Source organism: Lonchura striata, chromosome W (assembly GCF_050655825.1).
Source record: "Lonchura striata isolate lonStrDom1 chromosome W, ASM5065582v1, whole genome shotgun sequence".
Lineage (NCBI taxonomy): Eukaryota > Metazoa > Chordata > Aves > Passeriformes > Estrildidae > Lonchura > Lonchura striata.
This window is the reverse complement of record NC_140743.1, coordinates 2,896,965-2,915,065: the sequence shown is the minus strand read 5'-3', so window position 1 is coordinate 2,915,065 and position 18,101 is coordinate 2,896,965. Positions and strand designations below refer to the sequence as shown.

The 18,101-nt window shown below is 44.8% G+C and overlaps 2 protein-coding genes across 5 annotated transcripts in view; one reads left to right on the top strand and one right to left on the bottom strand.

The window, feature by feature from the left end:
- Positions 1–15,717, top strand: part of LOC146762985 (zinc finger RNA-binding protein-like) — a 78,439-nt gene extending 62,722 nt beyond the window's left edge. For all 4 annotated transcript variants that reach the window (XM_085571315.1, XM_085571314.1, XM_085571313.1 and 1 more), the window contains 3 exons: positions 4,499–4,610; positions 4,717–4,814; positions 13,048–15,717. In XM_085571315.1, the coding sequence (XP_085427441.1) occupies positions 4,499–4,610; positions 4,717–4,814; positions 13,048–13,224 (387 nt within the window). In that variant the 3' untranslated portion in view covers positions 13,225–15,717. The remainder of the gene's footprint in view (positions 1–4,498; positions 4,611–4,716; positions 4,815–13,047) is intronic.
- Positions 2–4,057, bottom strand: LOC146762986 (uncharacterized). Its single transcript, XM_085571317.1, has 2 exons — positions 848–4,057; positions 2–364 (listed from the first exon to the last, which is right to left on the bottom strand). Exons 1-2 carry the CDS (start codon positions 2,678–2,680, stop codon positions 107–109), a joined length of 2,091 nt encoding a protein of 696 aa, XP_085427443.1. The 5' UTR covers positions 2,681–4,057; the 3' UTR covers positions 2–106.
- Positions 15,718–18,101: the final 2,384 nt, after the last annotated feature.

The window sequence follows — 18,101 nt, the reverse complement described above, 5'->3', positions numbered from 1 at the left end:
CAGTCGCGGGGCCACTTTGACCGGGGTATGATGGTGACGTCTGCCCCGGTGTCTGCCATCAGGTCCAGTTTGATGGACTTTCCCTGAAGCGATAAAACAGTCTCAATCATTGGTCTGGATTTGCAAACATTCTGTGTGAGGAAGACAAAATTGTCTTCCCCGGAGTCATGTCCAGCGAAATAGTCCTGTACTGGTGGATCGGTGAGGTCGGCCACGTCGAGGAGGTACATGGCAGCGAAGGGGAGCCCCTTGGTGATGGTGCAAGGTGGTTGATGGCAGACGACTGAGACGGTGACCTCGGACCCCGGCTGAAAACACACCACTTCAGGAACGACGGTAACACGGTCTGGTGTGAGCCTGCAATCTCCGAGTATTAACACTGTTACCTCACAATTACGGTAAGGGGGTTCCAGGAACCCAGCGGGAACTCTCACCAGGTCCTCATCCTGGAGAGTCACAGTGATGGAGCTTTTGAGGACCCGGTGAGTGTCTGAATCTAAGTTGCGGATTCTACGGAAGAGGCGGAGCCCGTCGTCGTGGCTCCGCCAACCCTCCGGAACTGTCCGCTGGGCCACCGGTCCTCTTGGATGGTGGGGAGGCCTGGGCGCTGTGAGGGGCCACTTGTTGTCCTTGCGCGGCCCCTCCCCGCGCTCCGCGACCCGTTTCCCGCCTGCTGATGGTAGGGCATCGGGTTCCTGGGTATTGGTCTTGGGGAGGGTGTGTACGAGTAGTGTGGTTGCTCCGGGGGCCAGTATGGGCAGTTGGCTTGTATGTGGCCCATCTGGCCACACCCGAAGCACCGGATGGTGTTCATCGTCAACATCGCCTCCCCAATCCCCTTACTTACTGCAAGGGCGACAGTGGTCTCGGTGGAGGCGGCTTTCGTGCAGGCCTCCACCATCTGTGCGATGGTGGGTTCGGGGTCTTGAGGTAAAGTCCTTAATATCTTCTTTGTCTCGGCTGTCGCGTTGGTCATGGCCATCTTTCTCAGGAGCTCTTCCCTCGCTGCAGGATGGTCTATCTGCCGGTCGATGGCCTCCCTCAGCCGGTCCACGAATTTTATGAAAGATTCCTCTGGGCCCTGGGTAATAGCTGAAAAGTTCTGGAGCGGGGTTTTCCCATCGGGGATTTTTAACAGTGCCGCTCGGCCAGCCTCCTTGATGTCATCTAGGACCTCCGTGGGTAACAGTATTTGGTCCTCTGGCTGGCTGAACTCCCCCTCCCCTGCCAGGGCTTCTATGGCTTCCTCTCCCTCTCCAATTGCCTCTGCTAAATTGTGTTTTTTCAGAAGAGGCTTGAGGAGCTTTCTCCATTGAATGTCCCACAATAAAAGCTCGGTGGGAGTGAGCAGGGACTTGGCAATATATTTAACGTCATGCTGGACCAATGTATGGCCCGAGAAAGTGAGGTCCAATACATTCTTAAAGAAAGGAGAGTCTCGACCATAGTCTTTGGCAGCCTTCCTCAGTTCTTTAATCTCCACATATGGGAGTTGCTCCCAGTGTGGCCGCTGCCCCCTGGTCCTCACCACAGGTGCTGCGAACGGCCCCAGATCTTTTGCGAATTCTAAATCCCCATCCTTAATTGCCTCTGCCCTGATCCGGGCCCACCCACCTCCCGGCCTAGGTGTGGGCCGGGGGCTGTCGCTGTCCTCATCCTCATCGGAGGATGAGGCAGGACGAGCAAGGGCTCGGACCTTCCCCTTGGCCGGTGGGCTTCGGTGGCATGAAGCCCGGCAGGCCAAGATGGCCTGCTTCCGGCCAGGCCGACTTCCGGTTCCGGTGGAGTGGGAACCAGAAGAGGCCTGAGGGGAGGCGTGGCCAGGCTCACCCACCGGGGTGTGGCCTTCCGGCAGGGGGTTCCCTCCCACAGGGGCGTGCCCTTCCTGCAGGCCGGTCCCTCCCACCGGGGGCCCACCCAGGGGTGTGGCCATGGGGGCTGGAGGGGCGGGTCCCGACGACGTAACAATCGACGCGGTGGTAGGGGCGGGACCCGACGCAGGGGCGGCACTCGACGGGGGTGGAGCCTGAGGGGGACTGGCAGGGGCCCGAAGGGAGTGAGGAGGTGGAGAGGAGGCGCCATTTTGTCCCTCGGTGGCGGGCTGCTCGGCCATGTGGCCGGCGCCATTTTGTGAGGTGTGGTGACAGAGATCAGGAATCGAATAACATGGTTTTAAACTGGGTACAGGGGTTTGAGGGCTTTGGGGAGAGGAAAGAGTCGCACTGGGATGGCCAGTCCCAGGACGAGGAGAGGACAGAGTGGGGCGGGGAGCAGCAGGGAGACGGTGGCAGCCCTGTGCCTGGTTATGGCAGGGTCTGCTGCCCGACCCACCCTTAGGGGAAACCGAGTTAGGAGTGGGGGGGGCGGGATGAAGGTTAGGAGAACCGGGGACCCAACTCTCACCCTTTTGTTTAAATAAAGTGTAAATAGAATGAAAAAGTGGAAAAAAATGCCCCACAGAAAAATTCCCCTTTACTTGTAATGCGTATAACAGTTTCCCAATATTTCCCCAGAAAATAAGAGAAGAAAAATCATCCCTGGAGGTGTCAGGGAAGTTATCGAAAATAAGATTAACAAAAGCCTTAAGGTCCCTCTTTTTAAAAGAAATGTTACCCAAAACAAGGGAGGATTTAACGTGGAGGTAAAAATCCCGCCGGGCAGGAGACAGGCGGTTGCCCATTCTCACTGCAGAAAAAAGGAAATCCCCAAAGAGACAAAGAGAGAAACGAAAAGGAAAAGAGACAGGGTCGGGTGCCAGACAGGGCACCAGGAACTCACCACAAAGAAGACCGCTGTCAAAACGAAAAAGCCTCTGAGGGGGAGAGGAAGCGCTGCAGATCTCGTCCCGTTCGGAGTCTGCTCCCAAACTCGAAGTCGAACCAGGACGAGGTGTCTGCAGCCCGCGAGGTAGGCGATCTTCTTCAACGAAGAGCAGCCGCTCGTGGAACTGGCGGCGAACGGCGCTTTCAGTCCTCGGGCAGCCGGATCACAGAGCCGAGGCAGCCGAGGAGACGCTCTGCGGCTGACTCCTGAGAGGGGCCAGTCTGTTCGGGTGCCAGTTGAGGGCTTCTGGGTCTCTGACCACTCTGCTTGTCAGAGAGCCGAGTCCTCGAAAGCCGGATAGCGTAATGAAATCTTCCTCTATGAAGGCGGGACGGCTCACAGGCGGCTTTATTTCCAGGAGGGTTTATTGAGGAACAGCAATTCAGGGAGCGAAGGGAAAACAACTTCTCCGGGAGGGAGCTCGCTCTGAGAGCCTCGAACAGGGGGCGGAATCGGGATTATAACTGGGACAAGAGAGGGAGGGTCCAGGCATGAAGCGTTCAGTGAAGGAAGGCTTCGGGGGCAGAGTCAGGGTCGAGTGGCAGGGTTATAACCAATGAGGGTAAGGGGAAGGAGCGGCTTCAGGGAAGGAACCAATGGAGGTATAAAGAACAAAGAATTTTCTAGCACCAAGGGATGACAGACATACTGATTGATAACAGGGGAGGCGGGGAACTACACACCTGTCACCTCCCAGGGTAATTCGGGGGGACAGTTTCCCAAGTCCCCTCCCACACCTTAGGGAGTGATTGTAATCAGCACTGCCTGTAGTTACTTGCATGCATTAGAATGGACATTTATTATTGAAAAATAGAAAGAGAAGGCAACATTAGAGTAACTGTAAACTTGGGTGAGGAACCAAAAAAACCAAACTCCCAGAAATCCCACCAAAAAACAAGAGAGACATATTGTTTAAAAATAAAACTTGCCAAGGAGGTGGTATTGAAACATCTATTTAATGCTTACTTTTGCAAAAAAATTTTATAGTTTTTTTAAAATAGTGTCTAATAAAGGCAAAAAATGGAAATATTCACAGAAAAAAATGTGTAAATTTTAGAAAACCTGTTTATCATTAAGGTTTTTTTTTACACTTGTTTAACATCTAAGTTAGTGTTAGCGTATACCCAGAAAACAAAAATTGCAGTGAACTTCAGTTTTACAAAACTGAAGAACTAGTAACCACTTAAATGTTAAAAGGTAATTAAATGTTGGATACTTTAAGTTTCTGTATTCTTGTAGGAAAAAAAAAAATCATTTCTCTGTAACATCCTGTTAATTTCATTAGATTAATCAAATTCATAATTTCATACTGTGTGCTGTTTATTCCCATGGCTAACATATTCCAGTGACCTACCACGTTTCATGCTCTCAAAAAATGACTGGACAAGTTCTCCAAGTAGGCTACTACTGTATAAATTTCTAAGAAAATCTTTGGACAACTTGTCATTAGAAGCAGCATATCGGTACTCAACATTCAATGTTAATCTTACAGTAGCTTTCTTTTTATTAATTGTTAACAAACATCTGATTTTTAAAATTTTTATTGAAAGTGTTCTGTGATGTGTAATATCCTTCAAAATTTCAGTATCAAAAGTTCTGTACTGAACAACAGTAGTAGCTTTTTTTTTTTAAATCAATCTTCTAAATTGTCTGGATTTTCTTATTGTTCTTCTAGGCTATGGAGTTGCTTGTGGAAAAAGCAATTAGCAGTGCTACTGGACCACAGAGTCCTGGGGATGCACTAAGAAGAGTTTTTGAGTGTATATCTTCAGGAATCATCCTTAAAGGCAAGTTGAAGTTGATCAGTGTCTGTATACTTATGTTTAAGTAATGTAAAATCTGTCATCTTGATTGAAATAAGATGGAGATGTGCTACTAATTAGCCTGTTTTAGGTGGTCCTGGCCTTCTGGACCCTTGTGAGAAAGATCCTTTTGATACACTTGCTGTAATGACAGATCAGCAACGAGAGGATATTACTTCAAGTGCACAGGTAAGGAAAAGTGTCACAGTACGATACAGGGACCCTCAGCCAACCCTGTTCAAGTTTAAATGCAAGCAAACCACTGGCCAGAGAGCTGGGCAGAAAGCAGTCCCATCCAATCAGCTATCTGGACCTGGGCAATTCAAAGCCCCCATAAAAAGGGCAGCCATATTAAACTCAGGGCTGTTTGCTGATGACGATTGGTGTGTTGTGTCATGTGTCTGTCTCTAACCCACAACCCCACGTAACAGAAAATATGTGTTAAGTAACTAAATTTGATGGATAGTTTTTATGTGTGAGTGATTGGTTGATTTGGGGATTTTTTTGGGTGTTTTTATTAATGGAACTATATGATGGACATGAATTTTCTTTTCTTAGAATGTAGTCCAGTCATTCAAATGATCAGTCTTAAGCTAGGCAATAAAAATGTCACAACAGAGAATGTATAATAGTGTTCATTTTTGTATGAAAATTAACATATTTTCCTGAAAAGTTTGAAGCACTCCCATCTACATATATATAATCTCCGTAAAGATGCTTACTCTACAGTAGTATGTTATTAGATTTAAAATTGCACCAGCATTTAATACTTTATAAATTGTCCTGGTTTAGGGCAAATTTTGGGAGGAAACCTCCAAAGGGATCTCCTCTAGAAAGCAAATTTCAGCAGCCCCTCCCCTAAGTGGTTTGTGAGTAAAAAATCTCCTTGGAGAGAAGTGGAAAAAACTGTTTATTTAACAAGAAAAGTACTCACAAGCATGAAAAAAATAAGTAATATTAAACAATGGAACCTCTTGCTGTTTTGAAGAGATGACAAATTCACAGAGTTCTTCTGTGGATGTGGCTCAGTCTCTCTGGGGCTTGGGCCCAGTGTGCCAGGCCTGGCGTTCAGCTTGGGGGGCTCCCGGGCAATTCTCCTGATGTCCTGGACTGGAGAGAAGCTGAACAGTTCCAGAAGAAGGCACAGTCCAGGGAAAACTTTTTTTGCCTTAACTAACAAGGAAAACCAGTGAAAAAAGCAAAGAAAACCACCTTGTCTCTCTCTCTCTCTCTGCAAAAGCTGAGAACTCCGAGAGCACTGATCTCTTATCTGTCTCCTGCTGTCCAAGCTAGGCAGCACAGTCTGTGAGAAAGAATTCCAGGGGAGTAAAGTGAAGCTTCTGCAGATAAACTGCGTGCTGCTTCTTCCCCCCTCCCCTTCGCCCTCTCTGTCTCTCTGGGCCTAGCTTAAAACTACAGGACCCATTTCTGAGCAAAAAGACAGATGATGGGGATACCAGCATGTCTTGGTTCGACAAGACAGGAGTCTGTGAAAGAGGGCAAAGCCTCCTGTGCAATGGAGAACGGCAAACCCCCCTCCCTCTGAATTACCAGGATCTTTAAATTAAAAGGCTCTCAGGCAAAGATATGGGAGTGGGAGTAACAATTCTTTACTAGGAGAAAACTAGACAACAATTTAAAAAGGCAAATGCAATCGGTACAAACAAAACCAGTGAAAGAAAAAAGTCCAGAACCTGAGGGATGCCAGTATCAGTTCTGCTGGGACAATTGCTTCCTTTGCAATAGTTGATGAATTGCAGCTGCAGTGGTGATTTTTAGAAGGGTATAGTTTTCTTCTGAAGATCTGGTGGCAGTGGGGCCGGTCTTCCTCTGCGCCGGGGTTGCCTCTGAGCTCCGCCGCCGTCGGCTCAGCGCGCGCCGGCTGCTTCGCTGCGAGTGCCGCCGAAGAGAGCTGCTTCTCCGGGAATCCCGCGAAGAGAGAAAAAGCGAGCCCCTTCTCTCCCTAAAAGCTACCCCTTTATACCATAATAGAGTGCTTGGCTTCCCCTCTGGGCGGGACCCCCCTCACTTACCAGCCCGGCAGGGAGTCAGTCAATAGTGTATAAACAAACCATTGCCTTTACGGGGCAAACCATTGTCTCTGAGAGAGATAACAAAACCTGTCCGACAGGTTTGCCTTCAACAGATGGCAAATAGAATACAAGCTTATTTTACAACCCAGGACATTATCCACCCCTTATTCTATTTCCATCTGCACACCATGAAATCTTACACCCAGTTCTCTCTTAAGACTAAGTTTCCCTGTGGTACACAGCGGGTCTCCCCATCTTTCTGCATTACCCACTAAGTGTAACTAGGTCCTTGAGCAAAGACAATCCCACGAATGGGTTGGTCTTTGCCTGAGGTGGGATTAATCCAAACAGTTTTCCCTAAAATACTTTTCATATGTATTACAGGGACCTTATCTCCATTTACTGCGTGTAAGGATTCTGACTGAGCAGGGCCAGCTCGATTGACAGATCCCCGGGTGTTGACCATCCAGGTTGCTTTTGCCAGGTTAATTTCCCAGTTTCTAAATGTTCCCCACCAAGTGCCTTCAGGGTAGTCTTAAGGAGTCCGTTGCACCGTTCAACTTTGCCGGCAGCTGGAGCATGATAGGGAATATGATATATCCATTCGATACCATGTTCTCTGGCCCAGGTGTTGATAAGGCTGTTCTTGAAATGGGTGCCGTTGTTAGACTCAATTCTCTCAGGGGTGCCGTGTCTTTACAGGACTTGCTTTTCTAAGCCTAAGATGGTGTTCCGGGCAGTGGCATGAGGTACAGGGAAAGTCTCCAGCCATCCAGTGGTGGCTTCCACCATGGTCAGCACGTAGCGCTTGCCTTGGCGTGTCTGGGGCAGTGTGATGTAGTCAATCTGCCAGGCTTCCCCATACTTGTACTTGGACCACCGCCCACCATACCATAGGGGCTTCACTCTCTTGGCCTGTTTGATGGCAGCACAGGTCTCACAGTCATGGATAACCTGGGAAACACTGTCCATGGTTAGATCCACCCCTCGGTCTCGTGCCCACTTGTAGGTGGCATCTCTGCCCTGATGACCTGAGGCATCATGAGCCCATCGAGCCAGGAACAACTCCCCCTTATGGTGCCAATCTAAGTCTATCTTTGACACCTCTATTTTTGCTGCCTGATCTACCTGCTCCTTGTTTCGGTGCTCCTCATTAGCCCGACTTTTGGGGACATGGGCATCTACATGACGGACTTTCACCGTCAGCTTTTCCACCCGAGAGGCAATGTCTTTCCATATATCAGCAGCCTAGATTGGCTTTCTTCTACGTTGCCAGTTGGTCTTCCTCCACCTTCCCAGCCAGCCCCACAGAGCATTGGCTACCATCCATGAATCAGTATAAAGGTAGAGCTTTGGCCACTTCTCCCTTTCAGCAATGTCTAGAGCCAGCTGAACGGCCTTGAGTTCGGCGAGTTGGCTCGATCCACCTTCTCCTTCGGTAGCTTGTGCAACTTGGAGTGTGGGGCTCTATACGGCTGCTTTCCACTTCCGGTTCATCCCTACGATGCGACAGGAACTGTCAGTGAAAAGAGCGTAGCAGGTCTCTTCTGCTGGTAGTTGGTTGTATGGTGGAGCCTCTTCAGCCCTTGTCACTTGTACCTGCTCCTCATCATTAGCGAGACCAAAGTTTTCACCTTCTGGCCAGTTCGTAATTATCTCCAAAATCCCAGGGCGATTCAGGTTTCTAATACGGGCACGTTGAGTGATGAGGGCAATCCATTTGCTCCATGTGGCATCAGTGGCATGGTGGGTAGAGGGGACCTTTCTTTTAAACATCCACCCCAGCACCGGTAGTCGGGGTGGCAGGAGGAGTTGTGCTTCTGTGCCAATTACCTCTGAGGCGGCTTGAACTCCTTCAAAGGCAGCCAAGATTTCCTTCTCTGTGGGAGTGTAGTTGGCTTCAGACCCTCTGTAACTTTGGCTCCAGAATCCCAGTGGTCGGCCTCGAGTCTCCTCAGGCACTTTCTGCCAAAGGCTCCAGGACAACCCATGGTTCCCAGCTGCAGAGTAGAGCACATTCTTGACCTCTGGTCCCATTCTGACTGGGCCAAGGGCTACAGCATGAGCGATCTCCTGCTTGATCTGGGTGAAGGCTTGTTGCTGCTCAGGGCCCCAGTGGAAATCATTCTTCTTTCAGGTAACCAGATAAAGAGGGCTCACAATCTGGCTATACTCAGGAATGTGCATTCTCCAGAAACCTATGGCACCCAGGAAAGCTTGTGTTTCCTTTTTGCTGGTTGGTGGGGACATAGCTGTGATCTTGTTGATGACCTCAGTGGGAATCTGGCGCCGTCCATCTTGCCATTTCACTCCCAGGAACTGGATCTCTCGGGCAGGTCCCTTGACTTTGCTCTTTTTGATGGCAAAGCCAGCTTCTAGTAGTATCTGGACGATCCTCTCACCTTTCTCAAACACTTCTGCCGCTGTGCTCCCCCACACAATGATGTCATCAATGTATTGCAGGTGTTCTGAAGCCTCACCCTTTTCTAGTGCAGCCTGGATCAGTCCATGGCAGATGGTGGGGCTGTGTTTCCACCCCTGGGGCAGTCGGTTCCAGGTGTACTGCACGCCCCTCCAGGTGAAAGCGAACTGAGGCCTGCATTCTGCTGCCAGAGGAATGGAGAAAAACGCATTAGCAATATTAATGGTGGCATACCACTTTGCTGCCTTGGACTCCAGCTCGTACTGGAGTTCCAGCATGTCCGGCACAGCAGCGCTCAGCGGTGGAGTCACTTCATTTAAGCCACGATAGTCCACAGTCAACCTCCATTCTTTGTCAGATTTGCGCACAGGCCAGATGGGGCTGTTGAAGGGTGAGTGGGTTTTGCTGACCACCCCTTGGCTCTCCAGCTCCCGAATCATTTTGTGGATGGGGATCACGGCATCTCGATCCGTCCGATACTGCCGGCGGTGCACTGTCGAGGTCGCAATTGGCACGCGTTGTTCTTCCACCCTTAGGAGTCTTACTGCAGAGGGGTTTTCTGACAGTCCAGGCAAGGTGTTCAATTGCTTAATGTCTTCTGCCTCTACAGCGGCTATTCTAAAAGCCCACCTGAGTCCCTTTGGGTCTTTGTAATAGCCGTTCCGGAGGAAGTCTATGCCTAGGATACACGGAGCATCTGGGCCAGTCACTATAGGGTGTTTCTTCCACTCCTTCCCAGTCAGGCTCACCTCGGCTTCCACCAGAGTCAATTGTTGTGATCCCCCTGTCACACCAGCAATGGAAACAGGCTCTGCCCCCACATGTCCCGATGGTATCAGAGTACACTGTGCACCAGTATCAACTAAAGCATCATATTTTTGTGGCTCTGATGTGCCAGGCCATCGGATCCACACTGTCCAGAAGATCCGGTTTTCCCGTGCCTCTCCCTGGCTAGAGACAGGGCCCCTCTAACACTGGTTATCATTCCTTTCCTGGGCATACATACTAGAGGTCCCTTCAAGGGGGTCTGACAGATCGTACCCACAAGCTTGGTCACGGGAGGTTGAGGCTACCTTCACTTTGGTGGAACTCCCCCGGTTAGAGTTTCCCTCCTTGAGTTGACGGACCCGTGCTGCCAGGACAGAAGTGGGTTTCCCATCCCACCTCCCCATGTCTTCCCCATGGTCACGCAGGAAGAACCACAGATTAGCCCTTGGGGTGTACCCTCTCTCTCTAGCTGGGGATTGTTGGGTGCTGATTCTGGGGCCTGTGACTCTCACGGGTGCTGTATTAACCTTCCTTATCTCCTCCCTCATCTCCTCTTTAAACTCCTTAATCACAGCTGAGATATGAGCCTGCATTGGGCCATTAATCATACTCTCATAATTCCTAAGTTTGTTGGCAACAGAACCTATTGTCTCCCGGTGGGTGTCAGCATTGATTGTTGCAATGAAGGTGGCGTATTGAGATGGCCCAAGATTTGCCAGACTCCACAGCATTTGTCCCGTACACCTGACCTTGTCAGGGTCATTATTGTGTCGTCCATCCCTCCCAAAGAGTACCTCCAATACTGCCACTTCCCTCAGCTGTTGGATCCCTTCCTCGAGGGTCTTCCAGCGCATTCTATGATGGTGCTCTTGCATTCTCTCTCTGTGGATAAACCTCTCCCTGACACTCATTAAGAGCCGCTCCCAGAGAGAAAGGGACCCTGGTTCCCTTACAAAAACCTGATTTATACCCGAGTCCTGGGTCAAGGGTCCCAAGTTCCTTGCCTCACCACCGTCCAGCTGCACGCCTGTACCCATAAGATCCCAAACCCGGAGTAGCCAGGTAGCATAAGCCTCACGCCCTCGTCGCACAATGTCTTTATGCAGATTGCGAAGACTTTTGTACGTCAGGGACTCGGTGATGATAGCAATCTCTGGCTCCCCTGTGGGTTGTGAGGTTCCTCCATTCCTGTCCCTATCTGCAGGGTGCTCTGCTTTCACCTTAGACTTCCTTGTTTCTACCGGGGCCACTGCTGCTGACCGTGACTGCCCTTGTGGTTCAGCTGGAACCTGGACAGTTGTAACATTAGTGGGTTCCACAGCTGTACTATTAGACTGTCCCTCCTCAAGGCAAAGGGCCGGTTTCTCACCAGCTGGGGAAATGCACTCCTTCAGCATCTCTCGTATCTCCTTAACCAGAACCCTCACCCAATCTGGGCGGTTCATTTCTGAGGTGGGCTGTGGGGCAGGGTCAGGCTCTGGAGCAGCAGCATCTCGAGTCTGTGGTGTAGGTGTGAGGGTAGTTATCCAGGTTAATCTTCCCTTATCTCTGAATGCTAAATATTACAGGACTATCAGCAACACCACCCATTGTATGGTATCATTAGCACTTATAAAGGATCTTAACCCTTTGAGAACTGGTGGAGCAGACCCAAAAAGATGGTTAAAAGGTTGAGAGGAAGTTTGCCCAGGTGCTATTTCCTCGCAGTAGGTACCGTTATTAAAGTAACCCCAAAAACATACAGTTAACGTGTGATAGCTATGAATCCATGTACCTGCCTTCCAGAGGAAATTAAAGATCCATGAATTCCTCACCCAATTAACCCAGAAGCCAAACTTGATAACAGACACCGTAGCCTTAGTTATAGGACCCATTTTTAGATAAGGGTCTGCAAATGGGAAAAGTATAGCTACGATCACATGCCACCCAAACCAAGGTAAACTAGACCACATGGTGATGCTGAAGATGTTTTTACACACAACAAAAAACCAAATTACTTAAGAACTGTTAATCCTTTTTCCCTCTCAATGCCCTCGAGCCTCACGTTGATGCGCCAAATTCTGTCTTGGTTCGACAAGACAGGAGTCTGTGAAAGAGGGCAAAGCCTCCTGTGCAATGGAGAACGGCAAACCCCCCTCCCTCTGAATTACCAGGATCTTTAAATTAAAAGGCTCTCAGGCAAAGATATGGGAGTGGGAGTAACAATTCTTTACTAGGAGAAAACTAGACAACAATTTAAAAAGGCAAATGCAATCAGTACAAACAAAACCAGTGAAAGAAAAAAGTCCAGAACCTGAGGGATGCCAGTATCAGTTCTGCTGGGACAATTGCTTCCCTTGCAATAGTTGATGAATTGCAGCTGCAGTGGTGATCTTTAGAAGGGTATAGTTTTCCTCTGAAGATCTGATGGCAGTGGAGCCGGTCTTCCTCTGCGCCGGGGTTGCCTCTGAGCTCCGCCGCCGTCGGCTCAGCGCGCGCCGGCTGCTTCGCTGCGAGTGCCGCCGAAGAGAGCTGCTTCTCCGGGAATCCTGCGAAGAGAGAAAAAGCGAGCCCCTTCTCTCCCTAAAAGCTACCCCTTTATACCATAATAGAGTGCTTGGCTTCCCCTCTGGGCGGGACCCCCCTCACTTACCAGCCCGGCAGGGAGTCAGTCAATAGTGTATAAACAAACCATTGCCTTTACGGGGCAAACCATTGTCTCTGAGAGAGATAACAAAACCTGTCCGACAGGTTTGCCTTCAACAAATGGCAAATAGAATACAAGCTTATTTTACAACCCAGGACACAGCATCATAAAGTCACCCCAAGAAATCTGTGAAAACTTAAATTTTAATATTTATTGTATCTACTTACAGTATTGGCTATTCATGCTTGCAGCTTAAGAGTTTACTGCCCCTACCTCTTAATTCAATCCTTTTGCCAAAGATTGCTAATGCATATTGGGACACATGACAAGCCTTAGCTGCTTCAGTGCAAATCCAGAAGCTAAAACACATGTATATTATTTTTAAGTTAATATGTTGTATTTTGTATCGAAGCAGCAAATTTTATTGTGTTGACTTTGTTGGGGGAAGAAAGAGAGGATAATAAGAGCTAACTATATCATATACCACTAATGTTCTTCATTAATTGTTTGATAAAGCATTTTAAATTGACATTTGCTTCTAACAGAAATATCTTCTTTCTATCCTTTTTCTAGTTTGCTCTGAGACTCCTTGCATTCCGTCAAATACACAAAGTTTTAGGAATGGATCCATTACCACAGATGAATCAATGCTTCAACATCCATAATAATCGTAAAAGAAGAAGGGACAGTGATGGGGTTGATGGATTTGAAGCAGAGGGAAAAAAAGACAAAAAAGATTATAACTTTTAAAAATGTTTGTCATTAGTGCTAAGATTGAAGGTAATAAAAAGTCAATTTGTTGCCTTGCTTTTAAATGGACATAATAATGTATGTTTAAAATATCCAAAAACAACTTAGTAATTAGATTTGGAAGTAAAAAATATAGCTCTTCCGTGAGATTGTGAATATTTTAATGATATACTGTATCAGATAGATTATGAATGGAAAGAGTGCAAATGGAAACTGCTGTTGGAAAAAATAGTGTTTTTTCCTCATTACATTTTCTTTAAATGTGTTGCTAACTTTAGTCTCCATTTCTCTCTCTTGTGAATTGTTGTATCTTGACTGTATTTAATGCAGTGTTTGCGCTTCTGTTCCTATGTGTATTTTGATTATTTTTTTTATTTGGAAGGTATTTTTTCTTTGCCTTTGACATTAGTTGTATAAGTTACATTGTGTTAGCATAAACTGTTGCCCTCCCAACTAATAGTTTACTAAACTTCATTTTGTAAAGTGAGACTGCAGGATTATGTTTTTGCTTTTGTTTTACTAAATGTGAAGGAGTTGCAACACCTAATTATCCTGCCATGTGAGTGCTCAGAATTAAAAGTTTTTGCCAATCTTTTGGCATTTGTCTCTTTAGTGTGATATAAAGTGTGATATTAATACAAATTTTTGTTAATCTAATCAACTTTGCTGTTAGTTGTGTATTAGCAGTATAAAAGCTAATATATACAGTATGGTCTTGCAACAGTTTTAAAGCAGCTGCATAATTGATCAAAGTTTTGCATGATGTTTTGAGTTTATTTAATATACGGGCTCTTAAAACTATCATTTTAGGTTAAATGCGTAGGTCTTTCTATGATTGACTTTGTGACATAGGAAGGTCAAAATATAACTTTCTGAATTTCCTTTTTCAACATATAAGCAGAAGCAGGCATTTTTCATTTAGACAAAGTTAGTAATTCTTTTCAGTCCACTTTGTTGATATTAATGCCTCTCAGCCCTTAAAATAATTTTTTGTCATATCAGTGCCTGTAAGGGTATTCCTTATAGGTATTTCTGTATAAACTCTCATTGATTTTTTTTTCAATAATTAAAATTTTAAAAAGTGAAGTATAACTGAAAAAGTGAACATTATTAAAGGAAAAAAGTAACCCTGAAAATTGATGTATGCTTATGTCTCTTTCAAAAAGCTAAGTATAGCAGTGGTGTAGTAATGTTACACCATACTGTTGATGTATGCTCTGGTACACAGGTGTGATTTCTTGTCACAGAACTACTGTGGAATATGCAAATAAGAGCTAAAATTTATGAAATTACTAAAATTCATTATACACTTGAAACTGAAATTTCCCCTCATTCTATTCAGTGTGTATTATGCTTTGTTGCAAACCCATAAAACTTGCAGATAAACATAGACTAACATTCTGGTAACTATTGATGGCTGTAGGAGTGCATCACACATTACAAAGATCATTTGTTATTTCTGGTACAATTAAAAAACCTTTTTGTTCCATTTTGAGGTTGAATTTATCTTTGACCTTTTTAATAAATACCTCTTGGAGTAGGATTGGGGGGTGTTTTTGTTTGCAATGCTTACTACTAACAGCATGGGCCTGTAAAATAGAAATATACAGTATTTTAGAAAAATAGAACCTTAAGGAAATATATTAATAGCACTCTTCAAGCATTAGAGTGCAGTTTTAAAAGGAGTGGCTATTAGTGGTTATCAAATAAAAGGAAGGCTTTCTCATTGTAGGAAAGATTTCTTACCAATCAGAAATGCAATAATTAATGCATGCTTTAAAATTACTTTTAAAAAGGATTATGCTAGTTTCTTTTGTATGGCCTTGATGTGTGGCTCCAAGCATGTGCTTGGTCTTGGTAGGTATTGGTTGTTTGGGTTTTTTTGGTTGGTTGGTTTTTTAAAAGGGATATCTTGCTGCCATGATGTCTGATAAACCATTACTGTTTATTTTGAAAGCTACAGGTGCTATTCATGCAGCTAGTTCAACTCCATACCAAAGTTTCTTTCTCCATAAAATAAACATGTTTATTTGGGCATGTGATTGACCCTAAAATTTAGGATTAAAAAGGTCAAAGATGTATTTTGGATTTCCTGTGATTTTGTTCTACTGGCTTTTAATTCTTAACCAGTTTCTGGGTCTTTTGAACTATTGTATACTTAAAGTGATTCCACATTAAATATGAAGCTGTGACTATGATTTTTGTACTGTGTGGTGAAGAGTGAATTTGCAGATTATTTCTGTTTTACCTGCCCATTTTAATGGGCTATTTTAACTATGTAACTCCTGATTCTTGTTAAGCTAAGAATAATGGAAAAACCAGGTTTTAAAAAGTAAAGCGTGAGCTTTGTTTTTAAATATTACATTGTGTGCTTAGGAAGATAAAGTTAAGACCAAGTAATCAATTTACAAACAAATAACCATTTTAATACCCTATGTTTTAATAATGCTATTGGTTTGTTAATAAACAGTGTTTGCCTTTCTTATTCAGCAATGCTGTGTGTTAAATCTCAAAGTGCCAGACACTATAGTCATAATACACAAAAAAGAAATGTACACAGCAAGAATTTTCCCCTCAGTGCTCACTTCAGAGGAACAATTTAGTAAAATGAGAGCTGTTCTGTTTTGAAGTATTTTCAAGCTTTGACTTGTCTGCCTAATTTTTAAGTATGTGCTGTCTGTGAGCATTGTGGTTTCACATGGGTTCCTATAGGGGCATTGATAGAAATGCAAGTCTGTTGGATACATTCCATCAACATCTCACCCTATTATAGAATTCTATATGAATTGTTAACCTTATGGTGCTATTGAATGTGATGGATTCATTTGCTGCTTCTATTTTTAGACCTATTTCACTACTCAGAAGTGATTTAAAATTTACTTAAAATTGTACCTAGAAACTTTCTGATAGTTGAAATCTATTTTAAATATTCCTACAGCTATTTTCATGTATATTTAACATTCCTGTTGCTTGATGAATATCTGGTGATGATGGGTCTGTGAAGAATTTGTACAATGCCAAATTAATTTCTTTATTAAACAAGACTTGTTTGCACTCTCCAAACAGATTTTATCAGCATACCACTAGTAATAGAGAGGGGGGAAAAAAAAGAAATTGGGAGGCATAATTTTCAATCTGTTCTTTTTTCTTCTTATAGGTTTACAAAGTACAGTGTTAGATTCAACCAGAACATGTTTTCCTTCTGGGTGGTTTTTTTTTTTTTTTTTCCTCTGAAAGCTGTAAGCCAAAGAGCTTTCCTAGGCAAAAAAGGCTAGCAAATTAGATTTCTTCTGAGAGATACTTTTATAAATCTTCTCAAGAGTTCTCTTTTCCTGTACTGTGATATTTCTCAGCCTTTTTAAAATGAAACATACACCTAGTCTTTTGAGGAGGAAAAAAAATTAAGGAGTGTCATCAACAGTATTATCACAATGGTTTTTATTTACATCCAAATAAAAATCAGGCTTAATTCTGTTAATATCTGTTGATTTGTATTCTTCAGTTTTGTTCCATTTTCTCATTTAGATTTATGAAAATGTGCAAATCATAGAATCATTAAGGTTCAAAAAACCTCTTAGATCATTGAGTCCACATATATATATATTCCTAGTACTGAGAAAATTTGAAGTTATTGAACTGCGTTCTGTTAGGTTAGCGTTTACATTTTAAGAACTTCTGCCCTAACAATATGTGGTATGTGTAAAGTTCCTAACGGTAAAGTTCGTTGGTTTTCATGGATACCTGGTCGGAAGTTATTGATGGGGATTTTTAACCTGTATGGTGCACACTTTCCTGCTTAATCTAGCCTTAGCATGTCTGTGTCACTGTTGAGGCAGGATGGGAATGAAAGAACTCCAGTTCAGAAGGCTAGACAATGTGAACACCCAACTACCTTTATTTCAAATACATCGCTCTTTTATAGAGAGCATAATGAAGACTAATTTCATTGGTCTTAAAGTAAAAACATCTCAACCATTGGTGTGCAGTGAATGACACACAGTGGCAGAACATATCTATAAACAATGTGAACAACAAGAGAGATAGAGAATTATTTACATTCTTTTGCAACTCTTTCCCAGGCTCTAGCCTGGCAGAAACTCTCCTTTCTCTCTGACTGAACTGAGAATACCCATATGTCTGCTTTAGCAAAGTTCCTCATTAACGGTTGTAGTCCTTAATAGGTATGTTTTCCTAAACTATTTTGTCCTGGGGTGACTTTATGATGCTCGTATCCCCATTCATCTCTTTAGCCCAGAAATAAGTTTTGCACCTTTAAGACTGGTTCCGAGAGCGAAGGGGGGAGAGAAGCGTGGAGTTTGTTATCAGAAACTGCACTCACTCCTCCTCCACATTCCTTCTGGACTGTGTTGTCTGAAGCATGGACAGACAGTGGGACAGAGGTCTCCTTTGCTTTTTAGTTAGTTTTTAGCTAGCTGAGGCAGAGAAGTTCCCTGGACTGGGTTTTTTTTTTTTTCTTTTTCTTGGAACTGTTCAAACTTGCTCTGGACTGAAAACCCAAAAAAGCACCGGCAGCTCACATCTGTGGCCCCGCTGGGGCCTGGCCTGGGCCATGGCATTTTTCTAGCACCAGAGGGACTGATAAGAGACTGAGTAAGCTGAGCTACAACCCATGAAAAAAAACTCTGAGTTTATGTGCAAAATGCATATTACATGATTGGCTCTTCACAAATATTAAGATGAATACTATATGTGTTATGTCAGAAAGTTATGCTGTATTAATCTCTTAAGTAGTGCTGCATTAGTCTCTTTTAAGTAGTGTGGTAAATATAGTTTTTAGGCTATAGCATAATAGTAAAATAGAAACTATGTGATGTAAGATTGTCGTGGTTTAGGGCAAATTTGAGAGAAAACCTCTG